Below are 27,418 nucleotides of genomic sequence, written 5' to 3' on the forward strand. Positions count from 1 at the left end.
GTGCCAGATCTGCATGTGGCCGTGTTAGCTACAGCTAAGCTAAGGCTGATATCATTTTTATAAATGTTTACATTAAAATAATCAGTTTTCTTAATATGTGCATCCACATGTTGTTTACAGACAGATTCTGGTCCTTTGTTCAAATATAAACCAGGAACCCCAAACTCTCAGAATGTAGGGTAATATAACACTAACATTAATGCCAAGGAGGGCTAGTCTCACCCAAAGTGCTTTAGAGACGGGCACATTTACACTCCAGGTGTCTAAAAACAAACAGTTTCAAAATGCATTGAAAAGCTCAAAGGTGTGATTTTTCCATTATTTCTAATAAAAAACAAATCTCACAGTGATTTAATGATCATTCAAATGTGTTCACAAACTGATGTTTGATCTCATGAATCCTGGCACACTGCTCTCCACCTTTAAAACTTGATATCGTGGTACCAGTATTTACTCAGTACTGGAAGATAATCCAGTTCTGCATTGTCACACACTGCTAGAAAGAAAGGAGGGAGCTTTGATAACCAAGCTCACCACAGCCAGGTGTAGCTCATGAAATAAAGCACAGCAGAGAAACCAGAACAGACACAAGCAGACAGAGTGTGTGAGTTTTTTTTAAGGTGGACTTGGACACAATACGAACAGGCTGTGTGGGCGTTGTCTGTCTTGCCTGGAGGGGTGAAAGGAGGAAGCCTCGGCTGAATCCAAAGACGTCATGTTTGAAAATGTGTTTCTGTGCAGTTTCCATGGTGACGGTATTGACATTTATATCCCTGAGTACTGTCTGTCAGCAAGCTGTCAGTTTGTTTCTGACATGAAGGTGTGCAGTAAGGCCGGGCTGGTTCCTCTCATGCAGCAGTTTCTCTGCAAACGTCTCCAGTTTAACAGAACGATATCTCTTTACATTAAAAGTTCTTAAACTCATAGTTTCATAAATATTGATCACATGTTAGCAGTTAATCTTCTCTCTACTGCTGTGAAACACAAAGAGAGAATCTAACCTTTTATCACCCAAGATTCAAGAGACAAGATTCAAACAGGCCGTCTGAACTTATTTTATTAAGTTTTGGAATTAAATCACAAAATTCTCAGCTTTCAGGAGCCATTTGAATTTTCTCACTGGTCTAAAATGTCTGATGAGTTACAGTAACGTGAAGCACACATGCTAAAATCTTGGGGGAGCTGATTTATCTGCCTTGTTAAACTGTCTGAGCACAGAAAAGCAAAGGACAGATGCACCAACAGGTCAGAACATCACTTTATTTAAACAAACAGGCTCCTGGTCGGAGAGCGTGTCCTATTCTCAGTCTCCTGATGACGACTGGACCCCGACTCTCACCTCTCCTACTTTCCTTTGTTTAGTCATCCTCCTCCTGGATTTCCTTCCACCTCATCAGCAGTAATGACTGATGCTAACCTCATCAGTCTCATCACCACCCTCTTCTCCAACTGTAGTCTCATAAAAAGTCCACTAGTTTTCACAAACCCGAGAAGTTACTTTCCTGCAAAGTCCACACATGAATTCAGAATAAAAAAACAACAACAGAGTTTTCAAAATCTCCTTAAAGTCATTTAAAGGAGAAATAAGTAAACTACTTAATGTTTATGCTTCCTTGTTTACTTCCCTGCTGAGTCATTTAACAGGGAGTGTCCTTTTTCCAGCTGTAAAAAGAGAAACTGTGTCTCTGCTGCTCCGATAAGGAGCTCTGTGACTGGTTTTGTGAGACTGCTATTCACACTTGAATGAGAATGAAGCGACACTGCTTTGGATCTTCCCTCATCCTTACGTGCAGCTGTGGATAATCTGTTGAAGGTAACCACTAACACTACTAATGCTATCATCACTGCACTTTAGAGCTAATGTGAAAGAAGCAGCTCAGGCTGTTAGCAGCAGCACGGAGCCCTGATCTGTTTATACAGCGTTCGAACGACGGCCAACTGTCATCAATCGAGACTGGAGATAGCATGAGTGACTGTAATTCTTCTGCTCTCATTACATGAGTGCACACACTCATTCTGAATGTAAAGTACATGTGTAATTTTACTTTTTACATGCCTGTGTAATTTTATGTAATTAATATAAGAAGTAAAGCTCACAGGGCGCACACATCAGCCACAAGCTCAGGTGAGCAAACTCAGTATGAATCCATTAAAAGTTTGCCAGGCTGCACAGCAGTGATGATGTGGCCTGTTAGCGGAGTTAACCGGAACAGATCCAAACATGGATAACATTTTAAAAGCCAACAGTAAACATTATGCAACGTAGTTAAAGAGGTTTGTGCAACAAAGGCAGGGCTGTGAAATTACTTTTAATGTGTAGCTGATGATAAGCCAAAACATCTCCATCAGCTGGATGCAGGTTATGATACTGCAGATGTGACTTCACTGACCTGATTCACACATTTTTGGTAAAAATATATAAAATAAAATAAAAAAATTCTTCATGGATCGTGTTAAAGCGTTCAGACACTTTTATCTGTTTATCTATTTTTGCATTTGGTAGCGATGCTGTGATGCTTTCATGCTGCAGCTCCTCTTTACTTCCCACGGCCATGAACTCAAGCTAATCCTCGTTTCTTCTGTCTGCTCACTTAAAATGAGCGGTGTAGATTAGATTAGATTAGATGAAACTTTATTAATCCCTCGGGTGGGTTCCTCTGGGAAATTCGGTTTCCAATAGCAGTTACAGAATGTGAGCAGAAATATACCACATATACACATATATAAATACAGAGACATATATAAATACAGAGTATACAAAGGAATAAATAGAATAAATAGGAATAAGAATACAAAGGAAGTGCACATTTTAAGTATTGTCTAGTAGAGTCTAATTGTAAGTAGCAAATAACTAATCTGAAAGGGGCGTTTCACCGATCAAATGACTCTTCAACAAACATCCTTTGCCATTAGTAACAGCCACTCCAGAGATGTTTGCTGCAGGAAACTACTGATCTGCTGATTTAGCACACAAAAGAAAACAATCCTTTGAATTCCAGTAATGATTTTATCACTGAGTGCGCTCTGTCTGCTGGTTTGTTTGTGCAGAAACAAGAAATATATATGAAATATGTATAAAGCAAGAAAAAAGTTACAGAAAATCATAAGAGATAATATAAACTATCAGTGGAAAAACCAAATGAATGCACTGATATTCTCGTCACAGCACAGTCAGAGGTTTCAGTAACGACGGCTTAATAAGATGCACATATAAAATGTTTAAGTCGCCTGTGAGGAAAACAAACATAATCTGAGCAAATAATTTCATTTCACACGCGCAGGTGTTCATCACCACTCGTCCAATTAGACTCTTTGTGCGTAAATTCCACTAAGAAGCCATCGTCCACGCCGCCTTCATAGTACAGAAAACCCGGGTTAAGCGTGACGTCACCTCTGTGGAGAAGATGAAGATTAAATTAAATCCTGCTTCGTAGTACAACAAAGCAGGATTTGATCTTGTCCACAGAGGCCTTTGTATTACAAAGTAGCATTTCAACTTATCCGGCTAACTTCGTGGTTAACTCTGGGATTTTTGTACTATCGGGGTAAATATCCCATGGTTACTTATCCAGATGAGAGATCAACAGGTACAAACTAACTAACCGATCAATTTTATGGAAAATGACGTATCCATTCCTGGAAGATCCCTCAGTTGTGTGTGGATAGTAGCATTGCCTTAAATCAGGGGTGGGCAATTCCAGGCCCCGAGGGCCGGTGTCCTTCAGGTTTTAGATCTCACCTTGGGTCAACACACCTGAATCACATGATTAGTTCGTTACCAGGCCTCTGGAGAACTTCAGGACATTTTGAGGAGCTAATTTAGCCATTTAAATCAGCTGTGTTGGTTCAAGGACACACTAAAACCTGCAGGGACACCGGCCCTCGAGGCCTGGAGTTGCCCAACCCTGCCTTAAATATTTCATTAGTGAATAATGTCTGTGTGCATTTAGAGGCAAGTCTACATACGTTCATGCAGCACTTTTAGCACTGAAATACTGCAGTGTAGCTTTTCCTGCTGATTTAATTTAACCTCCTAGGACCCTGCATCCACATATGCAGTGGACATCACATTTTGGGTTATTTAGACCAAAATACTCAATTCTGCTCTACAAGGGCCTGATATCCACTTACGAGAACGTTATACTGCTACTGTTCTATCAAAATTTTAAACTAATATCCTCATATGTGGCTCTTATTTTTCATAAAAACAAAAATAAGGTAAAAAACATTTGATAATTCTTTGTTTTTACATTCATCGGGCCCCAATATGCCCAAATATCAAAGAGAAATAAAAATGCATGCCGTGGAAGAGTTCGGGTCTTAGGAGGTTAATTCTGTTGTGAATGACCATGACAGACCCGGTGACACATTTATGCTTTGCAGCATTCTTTATTAACACTCAGGGTTGCTGTGCATACACACACAGAGCTGCAGCTCTCCCGCTGCCAGCTCAACATAACCAACAACAATCACAATGAAGGACCCAGTGCCATATTAAGTTAGCAGGGCATGATTGCGAATGCCGTGCAGGGGTGTCTGCCTTCCCTGCACGGCCCACCACATCTGTATTTGTCATGGTTGCTGTGTGGCAGGCAGGCAGGAGTGGTGGACCCAAAATGCAGAACTCAAACACGGAAGTGAAACTAAAAGCGCAGCTTTATTGCTGGAGAAAAACATCGTACAAACTAAACTCACCAAAAGGAAACCAAAAGTCAGAACAGAGGAACCAAGGACTGAAACACTGGAAAAGAAAAACTAAACTGGAGCAGGAGACTAAACACTAGGACCATAGAAGCAGAACACACAGCTAGTAGAGGGTACGACACAACACTGACTCAGAGAAACACAGGGACTAAATACACTGGGAAGTAACGAGGAGAATGAGACACAGAAGGAGGGCACAGCTGGGGGAAATTAGAACTGATGAGACAAGCAAAGCAGGACACATTCACATAAGACACGGACCTACAACGTAAAACAGGAAGGATCACACAGAGACGCGAACTTGACACAGTGGAGACAGCAACTAAGAAACACAGAGACATAAACCATAAGGCAGAGGACTCTAAGAACCGAGAGACACAGAGGGGAACTCAAACATGCAGACACAGACTTACACAGAACAGAGGGGACACAGAGAAACATGAAGGGCAAGGGATCGAAACTAGAAACCATAGAAACTCACACCAAGTACAATAACACAAAAATCACAAAGAACTAAAACGCTGGGTCAGGAGACCCAGGACCCTGACAGTATTATGTTTTTTAACCTATTCCTGTTTTTATAATCTTATAAAATAAAATACTATAATATATAGCATAAGCTTCCTCCAGGCAGGTGTCAGTATACTTATCCATGTTTGTGAATGGTTGTTGCCAATGGAAACCCATCCATACTTAAACTGGAAAACCTGGAGTTAACTTAGTGACGTGAACCCAGACATCACACAGCTATTCTGGGTATGTTGAGCCAGTAGTACAACTTGAGGTACTTTAAATAGATTTTAATATAATGTAATGTAATAATGTAATCACTGCTAAGATACTTTGGTAGGATTATAACTTCTCCTTGAGTTAAACACCTGGTAAGATTATAATCTTTAAAACACACAGGATAATCCTTCCTGCTATTGCCAATTACATTTTATTTACATAGCTCCAAATCACAATAACAGTCGCCTCAAGGCACTCATGAGGATCATTGTTGGTGTTTCTCATAGTGATGAACACTTTGACTTGCCAAGCAGAAGGTTGCTGGTTTGATTCCAACGGGAAACATAAATGCTCTTGTGGCAGTAAGGCTTTTAAACTGTGCCAAATGAAACACAGCGGTGTGTGAATGATGTGGTGAACCTTTGTGACAAAGGTCTTTTTTGTGTATCTGTGGGGATGTTCCTGCTGATTACATTCTTAGTAAATCACTAAGAATACACCACTACTCAGCTAGTCTAAACTATGGAGTAGTCATTCAGATATCACTTTAAATTTAATGTTCAATGTCAGACTGTGTGATATGGAACGCCAGGACTGCCATAATGAATTAATTAAATACACCATTAAATAATTAATTAAATGTGGCAATAATTAATTAAAATTGGAATTAATTAATTAAATAAATAGTTATGATATATGTAATTAATTAATTATTGACACATTTAATTAATTATTTATGTATTTCACGTTTTAATTAATTATTGACACATTTAATTAATTAATTATTGACATATTTAATTAATTATTTATGTATTTCACATTTTAATTAATTATTGACACATTTAATTAATTATTGACACATTTAATTAATTATTTAATGATATATTTATTTATTTCATTTTGGCAGTCCTGACGCCTGGCTCTCATCATGAAATAATTTTATCTGTCAGCCTCACCCATCAAACTCAGGGGGCGGGGTTAACGCTGATCGAGTCAAAACCATTGCTTTGGCCTGGTGGCCATTGTTTCTAGCACACAACAACCGGCATGTGGAAGCTAACAGAACTGAGCTTTGAAAAACCCTGTTTGTGTGTTACCAAATACCGTTTTAATATTGTTTTAGCCGAGAATGTAGTGGTTTAATCTTCATGTGTCTGGTCGGTTTGTCAAGATACAGCCTCTTTGCAAAAGTGTTTCGATGATTTCGGAGATGTCGTCCCAGTCTCACGGCAAAGCGTGGGATAGACCCGCTCGCCTCGCAAGCAATCCCACCGACAAAGCGCAGGCCCCGGTACACAGCTGTAGTAACCCCCGCTGACTTCTTTTACTGAGGTTATATTTATCGGTGTTTTATTTCCTGATGTTCTTATGTGTCCTACGTGTTTCAGTCGCCAATTCTGAATTATAACTAACATTAAAAACATGTTTAAGGAGGAGAGAGAGCAAATAAACCTGTTTAACATCTGATCTTTGGGTTTTTGTTCAGTAATCAGCGTGACCTGTGTATAAACACATAAAAGAGATAACGTTGGTGTTTCCTCATGTAGTAACTGCTGGCTTTAACTGTACAAAGGTTGTTCGACACTATGAAACACATACAGACTTCATGATGTTCGGCTAATATTTTTATTGTGAATATTAATCATGCTGACCTCGCTCTGTACACCACGCAGCGAGGTCAGCATATCCACGATATCCTCAGCTCCATGAGTTAACACAAAGTTTCCCACCTGACTATCTAACTTCCAACTATTCCAGAGACGTGAAAATATACAGCATAAAGAAAAGTGTAAGAGACTCAGCAGCAGATTAGAATAACAGTTTGTGGCGTGAATAAGACACGGCGGGACCACGGAACAACGTTCAGAGTCATCTTTATTTACATCTCACCACACCACAACACCCCCAAACCCCTCAGTCCCCGTGTTTTTAACTAGGCGGGCGTGATTAAGGATGCCGTGCAGGTGCGTCCGCCCTCCCTGCACGGCACCGCAGACCACGCCCCACCACACAGTTATACATTTAATAAATCACCAAATGAATCCAAGAAACGAGCAAACCTGTTCCGACAATTTGAATTTGTATTCCCTCAGCTGCAGACTCGCTGCTGTTTAAATGTTTGAAAAGGAAGATTAGATATAAACAAACGTCAAACATAGACTCAGTCTGCCTTCACATTTGATATGAGGCCAGCACGTATAGTGGCCTCAGCAGGCTATTACTGAAATACACGTGCTATATCATAAACTATGATATAAACAGGGAGGTCCTATTAACATGTTTAGTTTTAAAGGACACCTTCCTGCCTTTAGTCTCATTCATGAGCAGTATTCGTTTTCTTCTAACATCCAGAAGTCTGCACAATGTGTTTCATAGTTTGTAACAAGCCTTTGACAGGTAAACATAACATGACCGAAAAAGCAAAAAAAAAAAAAAAAAAAAAAGAGAGAGAGAGAGAGAGAGAGTTGACATAAGAAGAGAAAATGCTCTCAATTATGGAGACAGACAAATGGTTCATTTATGTTTGATGTGTGTTTATTCCTCCCTAAATATCGTCGCTGAAGTTTGCCATGCACGTCAGATTTTCCTGCGCATTTTTATACCTCTGCCAACAGAGAGAGAAAAAAATCACATTCTAACAGACAGCTGGTGCTTAGAATACAGTTGAATAACTATTAAAAAACAGATGATATTTAGATGATAGTTCAGTCTAACACATGTGCCAGTGGTTCATTAAACGTCTGTGAAACTATGCAGTTATGAAACGTAACTTTAACCTCAGCCAAACCGATTTGCTCAGTTGTAAATAAAACAGCGAAGTAAACGTGACCCGACAGACAGAACCTGAGTGAATGAAGTCCAGCGTTTAACCACTGAGAGCTAAAACTCAGCTGAGGTTTGAAAGCTGTGTGCCGGTGATTGGACATCAGCCGCTGATGAAGCTGTTCGCCTATAAAGTGCTCTGTAAGGAAACGAGCTCCAGCAGCTCTGCGCTCGGGGAAAATACTATATTTACTTATCTTGTGCAGTTAAACTGTGACTATCACCAGGTAACTAGGCGTGTTTCTTGAATTAGCAGCAGGTGTTAAACAGCTGACAGATGAGGAGGAGGATGCATGCAGGTAAACTGAGGGTCTGCTGAGCTGATCGCTGGTTTCGTGAGAAAAATGTCAGCTCGTTCTTTATGTTACAGAAGCACAGAGACACAAGACCAGGCGGAAAGAGACGATCGTTCGGTGAAAATGAGAATCTGCGAATGCAACATGTGGAACACGGAGAGTGGAATATGTAAACAAACCGGTTAATGTACCCCCTCGGTGCGCTCTGCATGCTAACTGTTAGCAGAGCTAGTGAAATCTCTGAAAACATCTGAGCACTTTTGCAAACATGTTCTATGTTGACAACCTGACCAGACATACGGCGCGACATTCGCGGCTAAAACACTGTTAAAAGTGTAGCTGGTGACAGAAAAACGGCCTGTGATTTGATCTGCATTCTGGGATAACTGGCTGCCCCAAGTCTACACAAGCAATCGATTATCTAGGATCGACCTGTTTTGACTTACTTTGCACGGCAACCAATCAAATGTTAGAGAAGCTGCATGGGCAGCGTTAACCCCGCCCCCTGAGTTTGATGGGTGAGGCTGACAGATAAAATTATTTCATGACGAGAGCCAGGCGTCAGGACTGCCAAAATGAAATAAATAAATATATCATTAAATAATTAATTAAATGTGTCAATAATTAATTAAATGTGTCAATAATTAATTAAAATGTGAAATACATAAATAATTAATTAAATGTGTCAATAATTAATTAATTACATGTGTCATAACTATTTATTTAATTAATTAATTCCAATTTTAATTAATTATTGCCACATTTAATTAATTATTTAATGGTGTATTTAATTAATTCATTATGGCAGTCCTGGCGTTCCATAGTGTGAAGTGAAACCACCGATTACATTTTTCTACCATAAATCCTCAAATGTCACTTCACTGTGCAGACATGTACATTATGAACACATTAGGTTATAGTTTGAAGTGAAGGGAAAAAAGCCTTTTAAATAACTAATCTTCTTACAAAAGATGTTCATCTAATGTTAAAACATCTCATTTGATCTAATATTAAGTTAGCCGTTTTAACATCTAAAAAGAAACATGGGACTGCAGCATGTCTACAGTTCATGACAAACATCTCTATAAGTGACCACAGCTAAATGTATTCACAGCCAATTGAACAGAGCTAATAATGAGGGGCTACAGCGTCATCTAGTGGCCGATGGCTGAAGATGCAGTGGGAACAAAAACGCATATGTCATAAGTTTACTTTTAAAAAAGCAAATGTATTTACTTTACACATAACCCATCCATAAATCCTGTTGACTACAAAATATTTAAACACATTTACTATTATAAGCAAATATATTAGACATTAAATTCAATGATGCGTTAAAGGAGAAAAATAAAATGAGGAGAGATTCTCAGCTCTAACTGAAAATCGAACTCCTGTATTTTCTATTGTTTTGCAGAACCCACATATTTCATGTCATCCGGTGGAGCTTTACCAAAAATGTGCCGGCTTCAGTGTGAAATATGATGTCGTTGACTAAATCACAAGAAACCCAAGACCCAGCCTGATTGTTTGAGGGATAATTGGATGCCAACTGAATCAGAGTAAACTCAGCTTCTCTGGGATCTTTAGAAAATAAGCTCATTATGAGACTCTGATGTTGAAACCCACAGAAAACAGAAGATGGATGCTGTGAAGATATTCTGCTGGACTCTGGGGTGTGTCTGCCTCCTGCTTCCTGTAACTGCAGGTGAGATTTAAGTGTCTTTGTAAAGTCAGGAGCACCTGCATCACCTGTGTGATAGAAGGAATGTTGGCCAATCACAAGCTACACTGAACAAAAATATAAACGCAACACTTTTGTTTTTGCTCCCATTCCCCATGGGATGGACGTAGAGACCTAAAATTCATTCCAGATACACAATATAACCATCCCTCCCAAACAGTGGTCACAAATCAGTCCAAATGTGTGGTAGTGGGCACATCTGCCATATTGAGATAATCCATCCCACCTCACAGGTGTGCCACATCAGGATGCTGATCTGACATCATGAGTAGTGCACAGGTGTACCTCAGACTGCCCACAATAAAAGGCCACCCTGGAATGTGCAGTTTTGTCTCACAGCAAAATGCCACAGATGCCACAAGCAATGAGGGAGCGTGCAATTGGCATGCTGACAGCAGGAATGTCAACCAGATCTGTCGCCCGTGCATTGAATGTTCATTTCTCAACCATAAGCCGTCTCCACAGGCGTTTCAGAGAATATGGCAGCACATCCAACCGGCCTCACAACCGCAGACCTCGTGTAACCACACCAGCCCAGGACCTCCACATCCAGCAGGTTCACCTCCAAGATCGTCTGAGACCAGCCACCCAGACAGCTGCTGGAACAATTGGTTTGCACAACCAAACAATTTCTGCACAAACTGTCAGAAACCGTCTCAGGGACGCTCAACTGCATGCCCGTCGTCCTCATCGGGGTCTTGACCTGACTCCAGCTCGTCGCCGTAACAGACTTGTGTGGGCAAATGCTCACATTCGATGGCGTCTGGCACGTTGGAGAGGTGTGCGCTTCACGGATGAATCATGGTTCACATTGTTCAGGGCAGATGGCAGCTGAGAATGTCCCAGTTCTTGCATGGCCAGCATACTCACCGGACATGTCACCCATTGAGCATGTTCGGGATGTGCTTGACCGGCGTTTACGACAGTGTGTACCAGTTCCCACGAATATCCAACAACCTCGCACAGCCATTGAAGTGGAGTGGACCAACATTCCACAGGCCACAATTGACAATCTGATAGACTCCATGCGACGATGTGTTGCACTGCATGAGGCAAATGGTGGTCACACCAGATACTGACCGGTTCTGGGTCCCCAGACCCCCAATAGCGCAAAAAACTGCACATTCCAGGGTGGCCTTCTGTTGTGGGCAGTCTGAGGTACACCTGTGCACTACTCATGATGTCAGATCAGCATCCTGATGTGGCACACCTGTGAGGTGGGATGGATTATCTCAATATAGCAGATGTGCCCACTACCACACATTTGGACTGATTTGTGACCACTGTTTGGGAGGGATGGTTATATTGTGTATCTGGAATGAATTTTAGGTCTCTACGTCCATCCCATGGGGAATGGGAGCAGTAACAAAGGTGTTGCGTTTATATTTTTGTTCAGTGTAGATATAGTCTGATGTCAGAAAAGGAGTTTAAGGGGAAAAAGTGAAACTTTGATTTAATGTGTGACATTTATTTATTAATCTGGTTTCAGGTTAGCCAATCAGAGGACGGTGACCTCTTATCCTCTCTCTGATTGGCTGCTGTAGCGGCGAACAGTTCAAACTTTGACTTCTAACCTCTCTGTTTTGTGTTGTTACCTCTTTCAGATCAGAAAATCATCGCAGCCGAGTCTGGACAGAACGTCACATTGCCGTCTCGAGCTCCAAATGAGAACAAAACCATCACAGTAGTAGAGTGGAGCAGAACTGATCTGGAGTCAGAACATGTGCTTTTGTACCGAGATGAGCAGTTTGAACCAGAAGAGCAGCATCCATCTTTTAAGAACCGAGTGGATCTGCAGGACAGACAGATGAAGGATGGAGACGTGTCTTTGATTCTGAAGGATGTGACGATTGCTGATAGTGGAACATACGAGTGTCGAGTCTTCATGGGAGGGAAAGAACGCAGGAAAAGAGCTCATCTGAAGACTGACCCCATCAGCAGCATCTACCTGAGTGTTGTTGATCCTCCAGGTGAGTGAGTAGAGTTGAGTGTGTGTGTGATCAGAGGTGAAGCTGCTTCCTGGTTGTTGATGTTTGTTTCTAAAGATGTTGTTGATGAGACTTTGTAGAAAGCAGCTGGTCTGAGTGATGTGATCAGAGTGCAGTAGATAATGTCTGACAGCAGTTTGAAGAGGAAATGGATTCTGTTCTGTTCTTCACTCATCACCTACCTGACAGCTGACACCTCACACCTGTTTCTCACCTGCAGGTCGGACAAGAAGACCTGTTGGAGTGATGCTCAGTGTGTCACTTCTTGTTGTTGCTGCTGTCATTGGTTTTCTGATCTACAGACAAGGATCACCAACCTGTCTCAGAGTTTTCCAGCTGATTCGTGAGTCTCCTGCTGCTGTTCCAGCTTCTCAGAGGTGACTCAGATCATCCAGTGGAGAGACACACGAGGACATCCTGAATTTGTTGTTCAGCATCTTTGTGAAAGTCTTGGACATTTTCCTCTGGACATGTTGAAACACTTTAACTAAAGATGCTTTCAGTCCAAAAGTCTTTTTCTTCCTGTTGTTTGGTGCAAAGCGTCGATGATCATCCCAGAAAACATTTTCAGCTTTAATCCTGGTTTCAGGTGAAAGTTTGTCTTTAGCTCCTCACTGTCCTGATGAGCTGCATGAACACCAGCTGGAAGCCAGTTTGTCCATGAGAAATGTGGACTCTTTTTCTTTTATAAAACATATAAAACATGTAAATTACAGACGTGTCCTGTTTCTACTGTGAGTGTAGCTGTTAGCTCGTGACCTCCTGTTGAGCTAAAGCCTCAGACTGTATCTGTAGTTTAAATAGACGACACATATACTGACAAGAAACTGTGCCACCATCCTGGAGCATCGGGCTCTTGTCAGTAAATGTTACCAATCCGTACAATAGTTTATGTAAATAGCAATTTAAAAGCAACACATGGCTGACCAAAGTGCTTTACAGCAGAATGATCAAAAACACAATAAATACATGATGATAAAATAACAGTCTCAGATACCCACTGAGTCAAAAGCCAGCAAATAAAAATGAAATTTTAACCTGGATTTAAAAACCACCACTAAAGTGCCTAATGTGGAGAGGAAGATCATTCCAAAGCTTCAGGCCCACAACGCTTGGTCTCCTCTGAGCTTCAGCTCTGATTTAGGGTCTGAGAGCAACAGCTGCTCAGCTGACCGGAGTGAATGAGGGGGGGCATAGGGCTTCAGCAGATCAGACAAATATACAGACCATTTCAGGATTTAAAAATCAGTAAAAAGGTTTTAAAATAGATTCACATTTTAATTGGAAGCCAGTGTAAGCAGGCCAGAACCGGAGTAATATGCTTAAATTTTATTTTACCAGTTAAAAACTGTGGCGCAGCATTTTGCACCAGTTGCAGGTGTGCTTTGGCCAACCCCTATTATAAGGGAGTTGCAGTAATCCAAGCGAGAGGTTATAAAAGCATGGATGAGAGTTTCCAAATCACGCCTGGAAAGAAAAGGCTTAACCTTCGACAGAGTCTGAGGTGATAGAATTTATGTTGCCATCAAAACCAAGTGCAGAGTCAATCTTTACCCCAAGATTAGCAATCAAGCTCTTCAGGTAAGGCTCTGAGTCTACTTTAGTGCAATCGACACAGCTGATCAGCAGAGGGAAGTGTTTGCTCTTATAGTGCAGTGTGACTGTGAGCAGACCTGCACACACTCAGTGATTATGCATTCATACACTATTATTGCTAATATCTTTATCTCTAAAGCATTTTTCTGAGTGCAAGTTCTCATGGGTGAGTGTTTCCACTAATCACCGAATGTGGAAAAGACACCATGTAGACGTCTGTTCACAACCATATTCATTGTTATTGTTTAAATAATAATAATAAAGGCAAATGAATGATCTGATCTTCATTTCTCACTTTGTAAGAGAGGGTCAGACCTGACCTCTGTTGTGTGTGGAAGAACCGTCAACATTAATGTTAACTTACTGTCGTGATGCAAACAGCTTCAACCATTGAGATGACGTCATCGTTTCAACCATGTTTGGCGGCTGGACGCTCTCTTCATGTTGCACTTTAATGTGAGATAAATAAGGCAAATACTTCATTTGAAGCCTTCCATAGAATGATGGCTTTTTAATTATGGTTATTAAATACAAACATTTGTGATTCATTTTTGATGCATGCAAAGCAAATATTTTGTCCCATCTGGGCCACTGGATTGTTGTTTTTCTGACTTTGTCTGACTGGACCCACAGTGTATGTGGAAACATGCTGGTCTTCAAATGCTGTCACATGATGGTTTTATTACTTTTAGACTTTAAGTTTAGGTCATTCAATTTATAATCCTTTTGAGTTGCAGTCTATAAGCTCCACCTCCTTCTTGATGCTCCCAGTAGACACATGCTGTAAAGCGCGCCTCCAGCTTAAGAAGTGTGGGCATTTCCTCTCAGCAGTGCACTCTGTGTTTTGTGGCTCGCAAGGTCGAGGAAAAGATCCCTTCACCTGTCCTTAGCCAACTTCGACTGATTCCTTTGCTACAGCCCTTTTTATTGTCAGCTAGCAATTATTCATGAATATGCAATTACAAATACACGTGACAGTCTTCAGCAGGCATATCTGAACAACATCAGCGTCTGAATTCTGCGTGTGTATTTTCAGCCATTCCATACATAGACATATGACCTTTCAATGAACTTAACGTGTGTGTATGAGGTATGCAGAAAAGCAGAAGTAAGCGTCTTGCTAAACTATAAAAACTTACTTGCAATAGGTCATATCTCAAATGAACATTTAAAGGTGTGAAGTCTTGCACTTTATAGCTTTAAAGCTATAATGGAAATTATAACATCGAGGCTGCTTCCTCTCATCTCATGGTGCACAGAGCGTGCACAGAATCCTTATGGGACCTGATAAGCATAAGATATTTTATCAGCATACAAATGATAATATATTTCTAAGCATAAATGACCATCTTAAATTATTCATTCTGACAGCTCTCATGAAAAAACCAACTGGAGAGTGTGAGCAGTACAAGGTAGACTGGGCAGCTCAGCATCACTCATGGCCTTTATCATATTTCATGCGTTGTCCCGGAGCACTACGTGGACGGACGTCTTCAGTAAGCATGCTATCGAAAGCAGCTGCATCGGTTTGGCTGGTGTACGAGCCCCTGAACGACTTTGCATGTAGTGTCACTTGATGACGAACAAACTCCTCATCAATCCACTGCACCGTTAAACTGAGGAGTGACATCGGGGACACACTGCTTGTCCAAATGTCTGTAGCGCAACTTAAGGCTGAAATCTCCTGCATGAGGTTATGCACGTGTTTTTTTTACCTTTTCAAAAAGGTTTGGCACCATTACATCCGAGATGTATGGGCGGCTGGAAATTTCATATCGCGGCTCGACTATGCTGAAAAGACGGCGAAATCCTACGTTTTCCACATCCAACAGTGGCTGGTCATCCAGAGCGATAAAATGAGTCAGAGCCTCTGTTATTTTAACTGCTCGTGGATTTTCTCTTGACATTTTTCATCGCTTTTCCAAAACCTGACTTAAAGTCGGCCGTTCTGGTCTTGCGTTAGCCTTAGCAAACTCGGTGTACTCCAGGGCATGATGTGTCCTCAGGTGTTTTATTAAATTGCTTGTATTGAACAATGTACTGTCCTTCCCTCCCCTGGACACCTTACCAGTACACAGTTTGCACTCGGCCTTGCTTCTGTCACCTTTACAAATTATGAAGTAAGTCCACACTGCTGACATTTTGTTTAGCATAGCTACAGCTACCAGTCTCCCTCGCCTAACCCCCTAGCGACATGTCAAAATTCCAAAAGAAAGTACAGGCTACCCTCTGATTCATGAAATAAGTTGGTTCATGGTATCGCATTTTACGGGATTTGCCCCTGATACAGTATCAGTATCAGTGCATCCCTAATTTTAAGAAAAGAAACATGAGCTCATTATGAATTTGATGACAGCAACATATCTCAAAAGAGTTGGGACAGATGCAACAAAAATAGCTGGAGAAACATTTTGCAAATAATCAGGTTTAATAACTGCAGCAGGTGAGTGATGTGCTCATCATCAATGTCCAGCACTCTACTGTATAAATTGTTCCAGGTTTAAGTAATTACATCCATTCTGCACATTGCTGCTGCTCCTTGGGACAGCGCGTTGAAATTGTCATCATATTGTTCAGGGAGAGCTGAGAGAACTGCATTAATGATGTAGGATACACAAAGTTAAAATACTGTTTCCATACCAAACTGTATCTTAGAATTGGAATTAGACATTTTGGAATTGTAAAACTGATTTTGTCATAGCACGGCATTTTGTCAAGGTCATTCTTTGTGGAACGCAGGAGGGTGATCCAAGATGCAGGACTCAGAAGACGTACAAGCTCAAAACCCGATTTATTAAAGAGATCTTACTAAATACACAACAATACAGGTCAGGAGAAAATACTCCAAAAATCTAATTCTTTCCCCCCCAAAACACCACAGAACAAGGAGTGACAAGTGACACCGCCATGAGGGAGAATGCGACAAGGAGCAAGGATATTCACTGCCATGCCTACAATAACAAACAGAATGCAGCTACGTTACAAGAAACAAGATGTTCAATCAACAAACCTGAACAGCTCCTATCATTGTGCAAGCAGAGTTAAAACTATGCTTTAAAAATCCACTAAAGGTCAAACTTACAGCTGGTGCTAGCAGCAGCCCTAAAGTGCACCGGCCCACTCAGAAAATGCCTGGTATGCCAGAATACCAGTCCACCCCTGGAATTCACTCATTTCATCATAAAAGCACATGCTATATAGTCACATTAAGATGTGCCAGTGGTTACTTAGGTATTGCAATGAAAAAAAAAAAAAGCCCTGCATTACTGGCTGTTTACAGAACGTCAGCTGTCAGATGTTACATTTTACATTATGAAGTTTACATCTGTAAACTGTCCTCAAACCCTGGAAATGTAGTTCTCTGAAGTTTACTGAAGGGAAACTAATGAGTGTCACTGTGGCACTTTAATATAAAAACATGCTGCTCTGAGACACTGGCACCTTGCCAGTTTGCATATGAGATCACATGATACATAAAGACACTCTTATTGGTTATTTAACAATTTCACACCGTTTTGTATCCATCAGTTAATAAAAAGTTATCTTTTTATTGATTTATAGATACCGTTACAATAACTTAGTGACACTGCTCCTGCTCCCCTGTACATAAACACAAACATTGCAGATGGTATAAATGTGTTCACAGGCAAATATCACATTGATAAACACTCATTCAGTTGAAGCTCGGCTGGACCATATGAACTGAGATTTGTCTCCTTCTCTTTTAAAACTCTTTAAGTTTTAAAAGTTTCCAATGATGCTCATGCTGCTTTTAATCTGCAGTTATGGTTTTATTTAGATCTTAATCAGCCACAACAACTCACATTTTCCTTCAGTGATATTTGTGAAACCCACAGAGCCGCACAAGAAGAACAAGTGAGACCAAAGTTTCCTGCAGAGATCACTGCTGTGGGGAGGACAGCACCGTCCTGCGAGTTACTGAGTGTCCTCCATACACTGCATTACATTACATTGACATCTTAGTTATAATATGTGTTATATGAGTATGTTTAATGAAAAGATCAAACATAATATATGCAAATCTGTTTTATAATGAAGGTCTACTAGTCTGAGCGCTTGTGTAGAACCAGCAACAGGATTCCAGTGGTTGGACTGGTGGATTACTTCATGAGTAGATGCCATTTTGGTCAGATGGAAACTCTGAAAACACAAAGTTCAAACAATAAGAGACCAGTCACAGTTCAAATAATGTAAAGGTTATTCAGGGGTAGATCTTTAGCGAGGAAACAAATAACAAAGAAGTCTTACAGCCAAACTGTCACAAATAAGGCTTTAGTGTGAAAGAGAGTTTGGTTTGTGTTGCAGTAGATGCTGCTGCTAATGTACAGAACAGGACAGTGTTCAGTGTTTGCGTTCAGTTCAAACTTACAGAAATGAAAGCAAAAATCTGAAAATGGTTTATTCTGACCAGCTTGAATACAAATCTTTAAATGAAGTAGCAAAAAAGCTGCAACTGACCAAAGAGTGAAGAATGAGTAGACAGTGAACTCTCGCTTCCTTTTTGGCAGCCTGTGGTTTTATACTTTCACATGCCTTCACTTCAAACCGTTTCACAAAGTTCACACCACTTCCTGTGCTCACACTGAATGCTAACATTGGTCTAACAGCCCATTAAATATGAGCATAAACCCTGAGAGCCTGGCCTCAGCTTCATTTCTTATATTGTTATGTGCTGTTAATAACAATGAGACCATTGAACATTTATCTTCAACTTAATCGTTCAGAAAATTAACTTACCCACAGCAAGAGATTTAGTCACCTTTTTGGTGACCATAAAGTACAGATTTTCCTTCAGTTCCCAAAACAAAACAAAACAAAACAAAACAAAACAAAAAAAACACTTTATAGCAGGGGCGAGGGAACTCCAGGCCTCAAGGGTGTCCCTGCAGGTTTTAGATGTGTCCTTGATCTAACACAGCTGATTTAAATGACTAAATTACCTCCTCAACATGTCTTGTAGTTCTCCAGAAGCTGGTAATGAACTAATCGTTTGATTCAGGTGTGCTGACCCAGGGTGAGATCTAAAACCTACAGGACACCGGCCCTCGAGGCCTGGAGTTCCCCCACCGCTGCTTTAGTTAATGCTTCCCATTAATCCGAATTCTTTCAGCATCAGTAAAGCGATCAGCGTGGTTGTTCACCCACGTGTTACGATAAAGTTTAACATCCAGACAATGATGATTTGTGAGGTTTGGCTTATATGCAATGCCCTGTCTAAAGTATTTAACAAAAAAAAAACAAAACGAAAAAAACAACAACACAACAACAAAAAAAAAAGAAAAAAAAGAAAAAACACCTAAAACAAGAACTAATAAATTACAAAATTTACTTAATTCCGAGGTTTAGTGAAGTCAGTCTAGCTACTGTACCTACAATGCAGTCTGGTAGCTAGCCACGGCGCTATGTTGAGGCTAATATAAACATGTTAACACAGTGAAGATGGAAAATGAGAATTAAATGAGAGACAAATTCCATCATGTATTAGAATTAAAAATCAATTAATCCTAGTTCATCATCACCACACTGGTTGCTGTGCATGTTAACTGTGATAGTACCATAGCCCTGTCCTCATTTATACTGGTGCTTGACCTTATTTATGCTGTTTGCTATATAAAGAGCAAGTGTTATGTGACGGCTGTGTGCAGGCAGGAAAAGGACCCAAGGTGCAGACTCCAGAGACAAACGTAAACTGAAACAGCTTTAATGCTGAACTCAAACAGAACAAAAGTAAGAATCCAAATAACTTACACGGGCAGACAAAACACAGCGCTAGATAAGGGTAGATCACGACACAGACACAGAGAAACACAGGGCTTAAATACACAGAGGGAGCAATCAGGGAATGGGTAACAGGAGGGAAACACAGCTGGGGCAAATCAGGGCTAACGAGACAAGGGGAAGCAAAACCAGACACATTAACATCAGACAAGGACCTTCAAAATAAAACAGGAAACATGACACAGACTGAACTAAAGACACAGACTCACACGCATGCACTGCAACAGAGGGAACAGAGACGTGGGACCAGGGCAGACACTGACTGAACACGGGGATATAGCAACTAAGGATACACAGAGACGCGAACTAGACAAGGGGATACAGCTGACAGGGGAGACAGAGCAACTAGAGAAGACAGAGACATAAACCATAAGACAGAACTCAAAGAAACCAAAGACTAGAAATGATAAATAATATAATAAACTCAAAAACCCTGGGTCAACGACCCAGGCATCCTAACAGCAACTGTACCTCTGGGCTTTTTTGGTCCCTATCAGCACTGTTGTCTTAAAATGTCTTTTTAGCATCACACATTATTGCAGTGGAAACAAGTAAAGAAAATAGCTGCTATGGTTTTACATGTCTTAAAGGCCTGATGTCATCTGTGAAACTTATGAAGAGCCTTTGAAACGTCATGTGTTCTCTTTTTGTATAATTTTTTTATCATGCCTTATGGAGCTTGCTCATTTTCTTATGTAAGCTAAAGAAGTAGACGTTTCTTTGGATAAAGAGCAGCTGTACCTCTGCGCCTGTTTGGTCTGCTGTCTCTTCTCACTGATGAGTAGACTGTAGCTGGATCACACTCTGCACAATAAAACACATACGGAGGTCAGATAGTGAATCTTATAATATACTTATAATATACTGTCAGTATACAGGATGTGTGTTAAAAGACTTATCTCTTGCTGTCTATTTAAGAGCCTTAAATAGTTCTGTTTTCTTGTTCTTTACAAATATTCAACATCCAGTGATTACAGCTCACTGAAAGACCTTATAAGCATTTTCTTTGGTAAACTAAACTAGACTTTGCTGGGAGGAAATAGTGCCTCTCTGGTTAGTTAGTTAATTAGTTAGTTAGTTAATTTATTTCAAACATGTAAACAATATACAGGCACATTTAGTAAAGAAAATAAGAGAGAAAAAAAATAAGATGCAAAAGTCAATACATTTCAACATTGCTTCTGGTCTGAGTCAGTTACATGTTGAACGGGAGAAGTACACACTTATTTAATCCCACCCCTTTGCTATAAGTTATCAGTTAATATTTAGTCAGCTTCATTAGTGATATAATCTGTAATAACAATAGTGAGAAGATTTCTGATATAATATATACTATAATATCACATCATGAAAATTTTTAAATAGAGACATTCACTTCATTTCAATGTTTTCCCTTTCTTTATAGATTGAGAAGATCATATTTTTATAACTTTTATGTTTGGACATTGCTTCAATTCCATATTCAGACTGTTCCATAGTTTCACTCCATGAACAGAAACACAAAAGCTTTTTCTTGTAGTACATACCTTCCCTGTTTTGAAGTTACAAAAACCCCTTAAAATATAACTTACTTCTTTCAAAAAACATACTCTGAATATTACCTGGCAGTTCCTTATTTTTTCCTTTGAATAGAATTGAGCTCAGAGTTGAAAAACAACAACAACAACAAAAGCCCCCTAAATGAAAGAGGATGTAGATAAACACATGTACAGACTTCTTGTTTCTATAACAAAGCCTTGAGGCAGCTGCCATAGTGCTCAGGGGGAGCCAGGCCTCGTAATGCATGTATTTCTATGGAGGCAGAGATCTGAATGCATATTTAAAAATTGTCAGAGACCATTTCAATGGTTTCAAACTAAACTGTTCACCTGATGTTGACTTTAAAGGACTTTAGATACTAGTTGTGTGTCTGAGGCAAAACACTGTTATTTTACTTTTTACGTATACGTACGTATGCATATTCACAACCGGTGAAAGTTCTAAGCTACAAGTACAGTCAACCTGATCTGAAAAATTAAATACTACAAGTTCATGCTGTATAATTATGCGGTGAGTGAACCACATTAAGAATAGGTTGTTCAACATTTGCACAAAATTGTACATGTCCTGTGTGTTAAACCATTTTCAGTTAAATAAAGGACACAAGGGAGATCAGTTTGAGAACAGAAAAAAACGCCTCAGCACATGAATCATCACACCTCACAACATAGAAGACATAAGCTTCGAAGGCGTTTGGTGGGGGTGGGGGGGTGATTGTAGGTCTGTGTCAGTGTACATGTGTATGTGTGTGTATGTGTGCGTGTGTGTTCCGTGTTCAACCGTGAGAACGTGTCCCTTCACCCGGTTAAGCAAAAGTCAACAATCTTCGATCAACACAGAAGGAGGTACAAAGAGTTCTGACAACAATCCTGTTATCATGGAGAATTTTGTTGTTCCAGTCAGTTTCAATCTTGCCACCCTTTTATCGCCTTTGGGCTTTTGGAGTCCTGACCTGACTTTTAAAAAATAATTAGAAAAAAAAGCTCTATGCTGCTAAAAAAAAAAAAAAAGATATTTGCAAAATTCTGCCTAAATATGTATTTTACCTGGTTAATGTGTGTGGCCAGGCGTGGTTTGCAGCGCCGCTGCAGGGGAGGCGGACGCACCTGAGCGGCACCCGCAATCACTTGTCGCCGCCTTAAAGTCTGTGCTCTCTATGCTCTTGTGTTGTCGGGCTGTGAGCTGAAAAGCTACAGCCCATTGTATGCATACAGCAACCGTGTGTGAAAAGTGGTCAATAAAGAGATGCTGAAAAGCGTGTTCATGGAAACATCGTCGGGTCTGTCGTGACATGTTTACAATAAGACTTATGGTCCCGAACCTCTGCGCACAGCGTCTGCAGATCGGGGCAGTACGAAGTCACTTTCATCTTTACGCAGGACTGTAAGCTGTCATCTGGGAGGCGTGAGCGGTGTTTGTTTTTAACATAGTTCACGGTGGAGAACAGCTGCTGACATAATGTGGATCCGAAGGTCCATAATTAACCTACCTGGGGTTGAAAGTCTCGATAAATGCACGGCGTTTCGGCGGGTATACCGGCTTCTGCAAGTGTGACGCTTATTTTGAGCGATGAAAAAATAATAAAATAATTTTATTTTATATTTCAATATCACAATAATCTTCCAAATTAGAACTACAAGTTAAAAAAAAAAAAACTAAACACAAATAAAATACACTTCAGCTAAATACTTCTAATTTATTTTCCCAAACCACCCGGAGCCGCAGTACAAGGACTAAAGAGCCGCAGGTTGCCAACCCCTGGCCTAAGGGAAGCATGTATAATGTAAACAGAATTGGTCCTAGCACTGGACCCTGTGGAACTCCATAATTAACCTCAGTGTGTGAAGAGGACTCTCCATTTACATGCACAAATTGGAGTCTATTAGATAGATATGATACAAACCACTGCAGTGCAGTACCTGTAATACCTACAGCATGTTCTAATCGCTCTAATAGGATATTATGGTCGACAGTATTGAACGCTGCACTAAGGTCTAGCAGGACAAGCACAGAGATGAGTCCACTGTCAGAGGCCATAAGAAGATCATTTGTAACCTTCACTAAAGCTGTTTCTGTGCTGTGATGAGCTCTGAAACCTGACTGAAACTCTTCAAATAAACCATTCCTCTGCAGATGATCTGTTAGCTGTTTGACAACTACTCTTTCAAGGATTTTTGATATGAAAGGAAGGTTGGAGATTCCAAGGTCTCAGTACTGACCTGGATATTCATGGACTTAAAAACCTTTGCAGGATCTTAACATTTTTTTTTGAGTCTGTGTGTCTTGTGGGGCGCCATATTAAATTATTTTCTTGTTCTATACAAATATTTACCATCCAGTGATTACTGATTAAAGCATGGAGCTCACTTAAAGACTTGTAGCATTTTCTTTGCACAAATTGTATTTGTTCTGTGTGTAAAGATCTTCACAATTAAATAACACGAGTAACTTTGACTACTGATGCTTTCTAGCTCACATTAATTTTTAGGTGAACAGTTCAACACTTTGGGAAGTACACTTGATTCCTTTTCACTGATTAAAGAGCAGCTGTACCTCTGGGCCTGTTTGGTCTGATGTCTGTTTGTCCACAACTGATATTGTCTGCTCTCACTGATGAGTAGACTGTAGCTGGATCACAATCTGCACAATAAACCATACAAAGGTCATCAGTGCTGATAGTGAAGCTTATAAAAAAAAACAGTCAGTATTCAGGATGTGTGTCAAAAAAAAGAGTTATTATTTCCCAGGTAGCATCATGAAAAGATTTCTTAGAAACTGCCTAGAAGCCCTGTGGTTGCTTTATCTGTTTCAGTCAAACACCCACCTGTTGTTTCTGGTGATTGACACCAGAAGAGAACACATTTTACTGCAAAGTACCACGTAGACCCACACTTTGTCACGCTATATGCACACTATCATCAGCACTCAGTCATACAGAAAATATGCATTATAAATCTAAATTTTACTGAATGATTTTCATGCAGGTTTCCATGAACTTTATCGACACTGTGTCTATTTAATGGAGAAAGAGTCATTTAAAAGTTCTATTCTCATGTTTTATACAAAAACTGTGACCATGAGTCCATTACATAATTATCTAACATACGTCAGAAAAATTGTCTTGCCTGTTTGGTAATAACTAATAATGTCTCGTCCTACTTTTGAATAGACTGTTTGGTCCCTATCAGTACTGTGGTGTAACATGTCTTTTCACATCACACATCAGTTCAGTGGAAACAACAAGCTGCTGTGGTTTCACAGGTCTTAAACTGCAAAACTATTTCTGTTGTTGAAAGACAATTTGACAGGCAGACAACACATGAGGTTCATTTACTTTAAAGAGGATTTAATGGAAAGGCCTAATGTCATCTACGCAACTAATAAAGAGCATTCAATGAGTCTCTTGTTTTGTATAATTTTTTTTACCATCCCTCATGGAGCTGCCTCATTTCTTATGTAAGCTAAGCTACATATCCAAAGAAGTAGATTTGATTTCCTTTGAATAAAGTGCAGATGTACCTCTGCGCCTGTTTGGTCTGATGTCTGTTTGTCCACAACTCATGCTGTCTCTTTCCACCAATGTGTAGATTGTAGCTGGAGCACACTCTGCACAATAAAACACATACAGAAAACATGACAGAAGTTAGTGATGCTTATAAAAGTACAGAAAGTATACATGCTTTGTGTTTTAAAAAAAGGACTTATTATTTCCCATGTATCACTATGAGAAGACTCAGCAGGTTTCAGACACTCTGTGGTAATCTTATTTGTTAGAGAGAAACACTAAAAATTTGTCCTTTTGGGGTTTTCCATGATTAACAGCAGAATAAAAACACAGACTTTGTCAGACTATATTGATACTATCATCACCACTGTGGTAACAAGCTATTCTTTATCTACACACATGAGTTCGGAAGAAACAACAGGGAGATAGCTGCTGTGGTTTTGCATGCAAAGTTTAAAATATGCAAAACTATTAATGTTCTAAGATTTGTATGTCTAGTTAAATGACAATTCTTATTGGGCTGTAGGTGTTAATGTGAGGTAATCTTAGTGTGTTAAAGTTAAAGACTGATTTCTGGTTTGAACACTCACCAGTCTTATATTCACATAATATTGACAGTAAGTGGAATTTGATATGTTTAGAATGAATGCTAGAATTGTGCAGCTCCTTTTTGCAACTGGCTCATGAAGACTTCCCACTATGCAGCAACATACGCACAAAACTGCAACTAGAATCTAGAACCAAAGGTGAATATTATGTTATTTTTAAAACAATAACTCTATGAACTACAAAAAAAAAAAATTCCATCAGGGCTGTTTTCTGATATTGGGTGGTTTGCAGACAAAAATAAATGAGAGAGGTCTGAGATTGTTTGAACATGTGTAGAGGAGGAATGGTGGATATGTTTGACAAAAGATGTTGAAGATGGAGCCAAGCAGGAGAAAAAGAGGATAAACACATAAGATTCATGGATGTAGTGGAGGAAAATATTCAGAAGTTTGATGTGTCAGGGTAGGATGCTAGGGATAGGGTAAGATGGAAATAAGAGAAGTAGTAACCTCTGTTCTTTCCAAAGAAGAAGAGGATAACTGAGAATGTGAATCATAAAGGCTAATTTCACTATTAAAGGCTCTCTGGCCTCAGTAGGGGGAAGGGGGTATATGTGGCGGGTTAGACGTGTTCTGTGATGACGTGCAGGTGAGATGGACTCACCTGCATGACATCTACAATCACGCCTCGTCGGCTTAAAACCTGTGCTGTGCTCTGTGTTGTTGGTGGTTATGTGTACAGCCAACAGAGCCTCTGAATGTACTATTACAGAAATTGTGTGGTTATTGTAAGAATAAATGATGCTGCGAAGCACGAAAATGCCATTGGGTCTGCTGTGGTGGTTTAGTTCTATTTTTTTAAATAAAAATCTTGAATAAAAAGTGGACGCAAACTGCAAACAAATTAAAAGAAGTAGGCCTACTATTGAGAAACTCTAAAAATTACAATTAAAATTCTCAACAACAAAAACTGGTGAAAATATAAATGATAAACAACAACCCCCAAAGTGTCTAAGTCACGTCATGTGACAGGGCAACATCTAAACACAAGAGGGGGTGAGGGAGAGTGTGCCTGCTCTGCGCTGACACAGGAGCGGCGAGTCCAGCGACCTGGCTGTTACCTCTTTGCTGAGAGCACAGCATTGCAAACAAGAGCAGAAGTTAAAGTGAAGAATCGATCTCAGCAGGCTAGTATTGATCCGATACCGATACAATCGATATTTGGATCGATCCGCCCACCACTATTATTTTTTTGGTTACGTTTTTGGAAGTTTTTTTTTTGGGTTAGAATTATATTTAGCTGATCTATTTTATGGGCCTGCTAATTGTGTTTTTGAATCCTGTCTTTGTAAACTTTTTTTGAGGGCTAAAAGAAAATCCATTTTGAAGACAGTCCTCCATGCTTTTGCTGTTTGCTCTCACATACATATTTGTTTACATTTCCATTTTTTTCCTTTTTTCGTTTTCTTAACAGCCCTGAGGTAAGCATGTGCAGCTGAAGTGTTTTTATGACAAATAGCAAACTGGACAACCACAGAGCTGTTAACTTCTGTTAATTAACCACAGGCTGAAAAACAAGCATCCAAAGAGCAACCTTCAGGGTCAACTATCAACTACAAACACGCAACAACTAAAGTCTGAAGATTTATGGATTTTTTTAACTTTAAAGGTTTTCTAAAAGTTGTCATTGAAACAAATTGAATCTAATATACTATATAAATATAGTAATTTATTTATGCTGTATGTTAATGTAGGTGCAAAGTATAAGAGTTTAAGATTAGCTAACATGTGGAGCTCAGTGTTGAATTGGTAAATTTGGCAAATGTCTGGTATGGTGATGCACTTTGGGCCGATGGATCAATTGAAGGGCTACTGTGCACTGGCCATACATGGACTAAAAGCAGGACATTGATTAATTTTCATTACTGACATTTAGAAATGGCACGATACCACTTTTTTATGTCCGATACCGATACCGATATCATAAATTTGGATATCTGCCGATACCGATATGAATCCGATATAGTGTTTTTTAATCAACAAAACTGTTTTTTAAATATCTTGCTGCATTTTGTATAAGTTCATACTCAAGTTTAAAACAACAACTACACTAAAGCTATTCTGTTATACCTGTATGCAAAAAAAAAAAA

At 39.8% G+C, this 27,418-nt stretch overlaps 1 protein-coding gene across 3 annotated transcripts in view; it reads left to right on the forward strand.

Moving 5' to 3' along the window:
- LOC309695373 (programmed cell death 1 ligand 1-like) overlaps window positions 1-27,418 on the forward strand; it is a 241,112-nt gene that overhangs the window by 88,101 nt on the left and 125,593 nt on the right. The window contains exons 2-5 of one of the 3 annotated variants that reach the window (XM_082515981.1): window positions 1,663-1,813; window positions 9,967-10,257; window positions 11,898-12,263; window positions 12,502-14,153. In XM_082515981.1, the coding sequence (XP_082372107.1) occupies window positions 10,191-10,257; window positions 11,898-12,263; window positions 12,502-12,662 (594 nt within the window). In that variant the 5' untranslated portion in view covers window positions 1,663-1,813; window positions 9,967-10,190 and the 3' untranslated portion in view covers window positions 12,663-14,153. Of the gene's footprint in view, window positions 1-1,662; window positions 1,814-9,966; window positions 10,258-11,897; window positions 12,264-12,501; window positions 14,154-27,418 lie in introns of those variants that run through there. The other 2 variants (XM_082515980.1, XM_082515982.1) reach the window with 2 other exon arrangements.

Source organism: Aulonocara stuartgranti (genome assembly GCF_965226115.1).
Source record: "Aulonocara stuartgranti genome assembly, chromosome: 3".
NCBI lineage: Eukaryota > Metazoa > Chordata > Actinopteri > Cichliformes > Cichlidae > Aulonocara > Aulonocara stuartgranti.